Genomic DNA, 9,404 nt, shown 5'->3' with positions numbered 1-9,404 from the left:
CCACTCTCTTTCACAGTGTTTCAGTCGTATCCCATTATTTGAATTCATTTTGTCAGTTAGTGTGAGAGCTGCTGTTTCAGTGTCACATGACGTAGAATGTCGTGTTAAGGAGCCTTTTGAGGGCGAGAGAAAAATATGAGTGGAACTCTTATTTGCCCGCCACTTTACACACACGCACAAACGCTTAACAGACACACACTTACAGAAGCTACCCACACCGATAGAAACTGTATGTACACTGGCTTACTCGAGCTGTCCAACAGTCAGCAGAAACATATAGAGAGAGAGCAGCGTGTACTGCGCTGGCAAATCAATGACCTCAGTTGATTTCTGTTATACAACTGCACAGTCACTCACTGCTTCACACTCGCATAAGGGCACTGAGTGTGTGTGTGTGTGTGTGTGTGTTGTGTGTTTTGCATGTTGCTTAACACTGTCCAGAGTGTGTTTTGTGGTACAGTACGTGCATACCTGTGGCTTTCTGGCTATGTGCGTTCGAACCTCTCACTATTTTCACTGCTGATTGTTCCCTTTTTTATTTTTTTTTTGTTGTTGTTCTTTGTGTATTTTTAGGAAATACCTCTGCATGTCTCCATCCTTTCCTCACTGTGCTGTAAACATGCCCACACTGAAGGCGTTTGGCTTCCTTTTTGACAGCGTCGACCACCGTGCACATTTATTGTGACTGATGGCAGCATAAATACAATGACATTCAATCCAAACTCTGCGGTGTGTCTATATTTGTATATGCGTGTGTGCTCTTGCAGAGTTCACTAGCATACATTGACTTTTTGCCACTCTCTCGACACACACACCATTTTTGTCCACTCCGCACTTCTGCTGCTCCAGGATTTTTTCTCCCTCTGCTCCAAACTGTCGGAACGTTTTTAGGATTCCTCTGCTTTTTTGGAAACAAAGTGAGTTTGGAATTCCAACTCTCGCTCTCCCTCAGGCGACACTGTGTGTGTGTGTGTGTGTGTGTGTGTGTGTGTGTGTGTGTGTGTTTAGGTTGAATTCCAGGCACAGATAATTTACTGATTTGGTTGGAATGTGTTTGTTACCCACAGGGCGCTGGAGTCGAACACACACTGAAACACACTTGAACACAGATTCTTCTTCATCATCACGCGGTGGGGGAGAACGTGTGTTTATCCCCTTACTGTGTACTTACCTTCTTCTGACTGTGTAATTGATGTGTGTTAACATTCGCCCCTCTCCTGTCTGTGTGTGTGTGTTCAACCTCTCAACGGAGTCAAACAGCGTCTGGACTCAAATGGGCCTCGCTTGGTCTTCTTGTGCAGCTTCCAGGAACCAGTTGTTAAACAGGACAGCGACGCTTCGCCAGGGAGACGCACGCTGCCATGAAAAACCTTCCTAAACTCCCAAAATTGTGCAGAAATTTGCCTGGGTTTCTTCACCAAACATCACCCGCATTTCAAACATAACAAAAGCAATAGTATGTCAGAGCTTATGTAAGTGGGTCTGATTAGCGCCATCAAACATTTGTTTTAACAGGAAATTTGAGCTCATTTCAGACTTAACAGCCTGCTGGCTTTCTGTATGCCTTGTTGGCTGTACAGAGGTGGTAATGTTATGACTTTTTAAAGTCTGCTGAGGATGGGAATGGTTAAATATATGGAAATTTTACTTGCTAGCAGTGAAAAAGGTCTGTGATTTGGATATTTTATTGATCTGGGGTACCTGTTTTGTGTTCAGTGATCTAGGTTAATTATTTTCAAGCTGCTGTCTTATGAGGAGATTTAAGGCAGTGTTTGACTTCTAATAAGCCTGACAGCCTATAACATGGTAATGTGCTCATTTGAATTGGCTGACATTTAGACTTTTTCCAAATGGAGAGATTTGCAGACTGAGAAATTCACCTAAACTGTTTGTACTGGCTTTCAGATGCAGTATCTCCAAAATGGAAGAAATTGTTTTTGCACAGTCACTGATCCTCTGCTGTTGTCTTTGTGTGTGTGTGTGTGTGTATGTCCTCAGTTCCACGGAGGTAGACGATATGATCCGCAAGTCCACAAATCTGTTGTTGACCCGAACCCTCAGCCACTGTCTGCAGTACGCCATTAAGAAGAAGAATGTCGGGCTGGCAGAGGTACTGCGTGCGTGCGTCTGTGCGCAATGTGTTTTTAAAAAAAGTGTAATAATCTCTCGGAGGGAACAAGCCAATGTTGTTTGCACAACTTCAGTGTGACTCCATAGCTCAGAATGGTCACACTCAACCTTTCCGTCTCATTTACCCTGACAAAAACAGACGTTTCCTCTTTTCAACCAGTTGTTGTTGTTGTTGTTGTCGCCGTCGTAACTGTGCAGAACGGTGAACTGTGATACAAAGTGGTGATTTTAATTTTCCACTTTCCATGCTTTGTTTACCGTGCCCAACGATCAGCCTAGAGACCAAACATCATTAATTTTTTTTCGGAAAGTTCTGCATCCTTTTATTATTATTAAACAAGTTCAGGTTATTGTAAGAAACTGTGCTGGATTTCAAAATAATGAGCAGGATAAGAAGAAATGTCCAAACGGAGGCGTATGATGCAAAAACAAATAGCACAAATAAGTCCTAGTAGACTGATTATAGTAGAAATTAAACATGTTTGCTCTATTATGTGTTTTTGTTTACTTTTTAATTTGACAGTTTCTATAAAAAACATCAAATAAATAAATGAGCAGAGTAAAATGTTGCTTCAAGTTAGTAATCCTGGAAAATCTGGAATACAGTTTACCAATTTCCCAGTCATGAAAAACACATGGAAAATGAGAGGAAAAGTAAAGTGCCCCGGAAAATGATTTTAACATGATGCTGCGATTGCTGGGTTACTTGCGGCAGCATTGTTAAACACACCTCTGAGTCACACCACATGGCAGCACAGGTCGGATGACATTAATTCAAGTGACTGAAACTCTCACTAACGTAAGTAGCATGATCCTCCAAAGGTAAATATTTGTCACGGCTTCGTCACTGTGGTAGTTTTTCTATAGATTACTAGTTTTCTTCTCAACAACTGCACGTCTTTAAAATCACTTCCACAGAGAGGAACATATTAGTGTGTGACGCAATCCCTGTTTGTCACACCAGCTAGATCATCACTGAAAATGTCCTGGAAAAGTCCTTGAAAGTGATCTCTTGAAAATAACCCTGAGCTGATTATATTTACCGTCTTAAGAGAATTGCATGATGACAGGACGATAAAAAAGGTAACAGCAGCAAGAGAGAAACCATAAAGGCCAGATGTATTTTACACAGTATAGGAGACAATATGCTCAGTGGTGCGTTTGATTTTCGTTTCTTTGCTGAGCTCATTGTGAGTCGGCCTGCTGCAGCTCTTTCACAGTTTTGTATTGAACATATCTAAAGATGCCCTGTGTCACTGGTGTCCTCTTTTTGCATCTAGTTGGTGCAGGTGATCATTAACACCACTCACCTGGAGCAGAGCTGTCACTTTCTGGAGGAGTTCATATCAAACATCACAAATGTCCCGCCTGACATAGCAAACGCTACCAAGCTGTACGGCACCTCCACCTTCAAGGTACACCCAAGAAAAAGTCTATTGGTCTTTTCTAGTCCTGCCTATTTTCTTCTGCTTCTTTCCTCATACTACTTTTTCTCTCCTTTCTTCTAATTCCTTGTCCAATCAGCATGAACACACAAACACATACATTTTAGTATTTGTTTTGTCCTATGCTGCTACCTTTCACTTCCATGTGTACCTCTCTCATTACATTAACAGCAGTAACACCAAGGAAAAGCAGACAGAGAATCATTAATAAAGTCTAGACATCTTTAAAGTAGTTTTTAGTCGAGCAAAACAAACTGAAAAAGCACGTACGTCTCAGTCTGATCTGTCTTATTGCAGGATGCTCGTCATGCGGCCGAGGCGGAGATCTACACCAGCCTCAACGCCAAGATCGACCAGTTCCTGCAGCTGGCTGATTACGACTGGATGGCCGCGGTGCCGGGAGGTGGGACTCCGGAAGCCAGCGACTACCTGATTGACCTGATCGCTTTTCTGAAGAGCACCTTCAGTGTCTTCACCAACCTGCCTGTTAGTACACACACACACACACACACACACACACACACACACACACACACACACACACACACACACACACACACACACACACACACACACACACAAAGGCAAAGGCACACTTACAAAGCAGACCAAAAAACAGTACAACACATAGTAATAACAAATAACTTTTACATACAGCTCTTTTCAAAACAAAATACACTTGAGGGTAAACACGTGTGTGTGTGTTGTATAAGCTCATTCACCAGTCTCTGCATGTTAGCGTGAGACGTCACAGGGCAGGACAATCTGCTTTAGTTCGTTAGAGTATCAGCTTGTTACGGGTTAGATCGTTAACATGGGGCCCGTTAAGCTCATTAAAGGGTGAGCTGGTCAGTACAGCAGCACCGGATTACACACCAGCTCGGGCTATTGACTCTACTGCCGGGCTGTAATGACATTATCCTCCATCAGGATTTTAGAGTGCACCATGAACAGTGCAGCATGTAGACCTTAATAATTATGATTTTTCCTAGTGAGGACATCGACATTAAGCATCTTAAGGACTTCCTATGTTAATAGCTGTTATAAATGACAAGTAAGTTCCTAGTATTAGCCCACTGTGCTCATTTTCAAGATTATGAATTTGCATTTGATATAATTTGTAATCGTCAACAGTGTTCATCACCCAAATTTTCAGCCACTTTGTCATGTTAAAAACAATCATACTTTATTTCAAAAAGCCAGTTAGCTGGAAAATAAATAAAAGTAATTTGTGTACTGTTTCCTCTAGGATTTTTGTCAGCAGCGGGTGCAGGCTGGAATGACCTTTATTTCACTATATAGCTATAATTAATTGGCCGTGAATATCCATAGAGAATAATAGAGTTGATGGTGAATGTTCTTAATCTATCTATCTTAAAGTGAACTTGTTGAAGCAACCGTTCTCTTGCTGTCTTTCTCCTTACTCGTCTCTCCCTGCCTCTCCTCGGATGCGTGTCGCCAGGTCTTCAAACTAAAAGCCTTAGTAGAGTCATATCTTCATGACATTTCATTAAATTCTTAAGCAGCAGCGGGCAGTGAATATTAGAGCAGCGAACTGGACCCAAATAAAGTTGCATTTTTAAGTTAAGTTTTTAAGGTGAGGTTAATGTTGCTCAAAACAAACTATTCAACATGCTGAACAAAGCTCAAACTATGCAACATTTCTTTCCTTAAGTCTATATGTACACCGTCCAAAACAGACACACATGTTCCATGTTCCCACTCTGCTCTAAGAAGGTTTTAAGCACATGGACAAGTCTCATAAAACTTACAGCACACACACACCTCGCACGGGTTAGATTTAAGGTGATTGCGCACACAGATTTGGTCAAAGCAGGTCACAAGGCCATAAGGCCACACACACAAGGTGGTCGAGCTAAGTGTTTTCCGGCACTTCTAAGAAGCTTTTCTTACGCCCCCACGAGCCCTGGACATGACCCCATCACACACATTTTAACACACACACATTGTGGGACCTCCTAAGTAGATCAGCTTCTATGGATCTAAAAAGCTGGGTGGTGTGGCCCTCTGAAGTAAGAGGTGATCATATAAAAGAGGCAAGTTACACAGAAATGAATTAGATACTATTGAAGGGAGTAGACTAGACAGCAGTCGATAGAAGCAAGAATAAAGAATTACTTTTACTAATTCTAGTATTAGTACTGCTGCTGCCCGTGCTAGTCCTACTACCACCTCTTCCAGTACTACAATACTATTGCTGCTGCTTCAGTGTCAAAACTCCAGCAGCACTAATTGGTAAAAAATATATCACATCTCACAAAAGTGAGTGCACCCCTCACATTTTTGTAAATATTTGATTATATCTTTTCATGTGACAACACTGAAGAAATGACACCTTGCTACAATGTAAAGTAGTGAGTGTACAGCTTATATAATACTGTAAATTTGCTGTACCCTCAAACTAACACATCACATGCTCAATAGGGTTTAGGTCTGGAGGCATCTTTACCCTCAGCTTCTTTAGCAAGGCAGCGGTCGTCTTGAAGGTGTGTTTGGGGTTGTTATCATGTTGGAATACTGCCCTGTGGCCCAGTCAATCCCCTGGGATCATGCTCTGCTTCAGTATGTCACAGTACATGTTGGTGATCATAGTTCCCTTAATGAACTGTAGCTCCCCAGTGCCGGCAGCGCTCATACGTCTATTTCCCAAAGACAACATCTGGATATGAAGCTGAGCACGTTCACTCAACTTCTTTTGTTGAACATGGCAAGGCCTGTTCTGAGTCCAGTTGAACCACTGTATGGTCTTGGCCACCGCGCTGCAGCTCAGTTTCAGGGTTTTGGCATGTTCTTATAGCCTAGGCCATCTTTATGTAGAGCAACCATTCTTTTTTTCAGATCCTCAGAGAGTTCTTTGCCATGAGGTACCATGTTAAACTTCCAGAGACCAGTAAGAGGGAGTGTGAGAGCAATAACACTAAATTTAACACACCTGCTCCCCATTCACACCTGAGACCTTGTAACACTAATGAGTCACATGACACCGGGCAGGGAAAATGTTAATTTGGCCCCATATGGACATTTTCACTCACTTTTGTTGCCAGCGGTTTAGGCTGTGTGATGTGTTATTTTGAGGGGACAGCAAATTTACAAGCTGGTTTACAAGCTGTCCACTCTAGCAAAGTGTCATTTCTTCAGTGTTGTCACATGAAAAGATCTAAAATATTTACAAAAATGCGAGGTGTGTATTCACTTTTGTGCAATACTGTATAAATAATATTACTTTTTTGAGTAAATACTGAACTGCTGCTCCCTTATGAGCAGCCTCAGATCCGCGGGCAGGACACTCGTACCTTTACTTAAGTAGAATTTTCATATAGGAATTCTACTTGTAATGTATTTATATATTGTGGTCAGACTACTTTTACCTAAATGAGTAGGCTACTCCACCAGTTTAACATTCCACTCCTATAACATTGTCTGACTCATTATGAACAGTTGAAAAGAAAGGATCAAAATAAATGCAGCAGAACCAGTAGATGTCGACATCTTTTGAGGTAACTTATCAGATTTCAGAGCATTGGCACTCCCCAAGACTTGTAAACATACTTTGATGTGTAAAATCAGTGTTGTTCCCCTTTAAGAATAAATTTAGAGTCAGGCCATTGAGTTTCAGCTTGTGGGTTCATGATGGCTGCAACTAATGATTTAGTTTTTCTTCTCATTCTCAATTATTCTTATATTAGCATTTTCTCGATCAATGAATTGTCTAAAGGAGGTCAGGAAATTGTGGAAAATGTCCATACCAGTTTTATAAGCTGACAGTCCAACGCTGAAACATCTGCACTTAACGTATCACATAAAGAAAATAAAAAGTGGCATATCTTTACATTTGAAAAGAAGGAATGTGAGGCGTTTTTCCTTGTAAAATATCATCTATTAATCGACCATCAAAATAATTGCTTTAGTTGCTTAATCAACTAATTGTTTCAGCTTTAGAGCTTTTATTACTGATGCAAATATTGCTTTAGGTTCTATAGTGTCTGTTTTTACTATTATTTAAACTGCTGCTACTGCAATATTTCTTTGACTGATAATTGTTTTCTATGTCCCCTAGGAAGAGTGTTTTTTGTTCTGTTAACAGCTAGTTGGAATCTAAATCAATTAACAATAAACAGCTAAAACTGCTGCTACCAATGCCTCTTCTAGCACTACTGCTGCAACTACAGCCTCAAAAACATTTAAGTTGTAAAATTTCTCTCTAGAAAGTTACAGTTACAGGTAAAACATGAAAATGTATGCGATAATACAGTGGAAGAGACTGGAGCAAAGTTTGTGGGGGCTCCAGTACACTGGCAGCGGGGTGAGGTCAGACAAGATTTAAAGTGGAAGATAGATATTGGAAAGTGACCAAGAATCGAATAAGTTATTTAAGGTTTTTATTTATTTATTTTTTTAAGGTTGTAAGATCCGAGATGTAATGCAGCTGCCAGTAAGCACACTGAAACCCAGCATACACATACACAGATTACTGACCCGTCATTGGTATTTGTTAAAAGACACAGCAACATTCTGGCAGCAGTCTGCCGCACTCTGTGTGTGTGTGTGTGTGTGTGTGTGTGTGTGTGTGTGTGTGTGTGTGTGTGTGTGTTTGTGCTTATGCTTATGCGATTGTTTTAACAGCTCTAAATGTAACCAATTGGAAGCAGACGTGTGCTAAGAAAGCTCGGCGGGCTCAAGTTTCTTTAACACACACATTCATTGTCCCAGCTCTCACTGGAGAAGAAAATGTTGCCCCATCCAAGAGCTAATAATACCACTCAGAGTTTACTGCTAGCTAAATACTCCTAATCGAATTGAGCTCAAATTTAAAGATGGAACGGGGAAGGCATGAAAAGGCCTCAGGGGTGAAAATAATCATGTGAAAATTAGAACGGATATTTTGGACCCTCCTCTGACTCTCATAGTGTTCCAATTTCTTGGCTTATAAGCTCCTTGATCAGTTTTCTGCTGTACACTCCTCCTTTGTGTCCAGGACTTACTGAGTACTCCGTGGTGCTTCAGCACGTCGCAACAAAGTGCCAGATGAGTCCAGATTTGCATCACCTGAATGACAGAATGTTAATTCTCCACACATAGAGGTGGAATAAGCTGCCAATGTCCTCGCAGTGATTTTAATTGAGGAGATTTATTCCCATGCAGCCGTTACACTCAGCGTTTCATCACTCACATTATTTACACACGAATTTGAATGTTTTTCCGTTCGCTAAATTTCCCGGTTTGTGTTTCTCAACGTAGGGAACGCCCGTAGAACATGCTACCTTACCGGTGAGTATCTGGGTTGTTTTCATAACGAAGTGACATTTGCCAATCCCTGACTGACCTTGCAAACCCTTTCAACTTTGACCCTGAATCCCCACTTGAGAGTTCACCAACTAGCATGTGAGATTAAAAGGGAGTGATGCACGTCTGCCTGAATCTACAGTGGGTACGGAAAGTATTCAGACCCCTTTAAATTTTTCACTCTTTGTTTCATTGCAGCCATTTTCCAAAAATCAAAAAAGTTCATTTTATTTCTCAGTAATGTACACTCAGCACCCCATCTTGACAGAAAAAAACAGAAATGTAGAAATTTTTGCAAATTTATTAAAAAAGAAAAACTGAAATATCACATGGTCATAAGTATTCAGACCCTTTGCTCAGTATTTAGTAGAAGCACCCTTTTGATCTAATACAGCCATGAGTCGTTTTGGGAAAGATGCAACAAGTTTTTCACATCTGGATTTGGGTATCCTCTGCCATTCCTCCTTGCAGATCCTCTCCAGTTCTGTCAGGTTGGATGGTAAACGTTGGTGGACAGCCATTTTC

At 41.1% G+C, this 9,404-nt stretch overlaps 1 protein-coding gene across 2 annotated transcripts in view; it reads left to right on the top strand.

The window, feature by feature from the left end:
* The window catches only part of exoc6b (exocyst complex component 6B), a 136,469-nt gene that overhangs the window by 79,982 nt on the left and 47,083 nt on the right, over nucleotides 1–9,404 (top strand). For both annotated transcript variants that reach the window (XR_006827552.1, XM_046065312.1), the window contains exons 16-18: nucleotides 1,999–2,110; nucleotides 3,411–3,545; nucleotides 3,873–4,061. Coding sequence is in view for 1 of the 2 variants with exons in the window: in XM_046065312.1 (XP_045921268.1) it covers nucleotides 1,999–2,110; nucleotides 3,411–3,545; nucleotides 3,873–4,061 (436 nt within the window). In the remaining variant the exon portion in view is untranslated. The remainder of the gene's footprint in view (nucleotides 1–1,998; nucleotides 2,111–3,410; nucleotides 3,546–3,872; nucleotides 4,062–9,404) is intronic.

Source organism: Micropterus dolomieu, linkage group LG12, assembly GCF_021292245.1.
Source record: "Micropterus dolomieu isolate WLL.071019.BEF.003 ecotype Adirondacks linkage group LG12, ASM2129224v1, whole genome shotgun sequence".
NCBI classification, from domain to species: domain Eukaryota; kingdom Metazoa; phylum Chordata; class Actinopteri; order Centrarchiformes; family Centrarchidae; genus Micropterus; species Micropterus dolomieu.
This window is presented reverse-complemented; position numbering and strand designations above follow the sequence as displayed.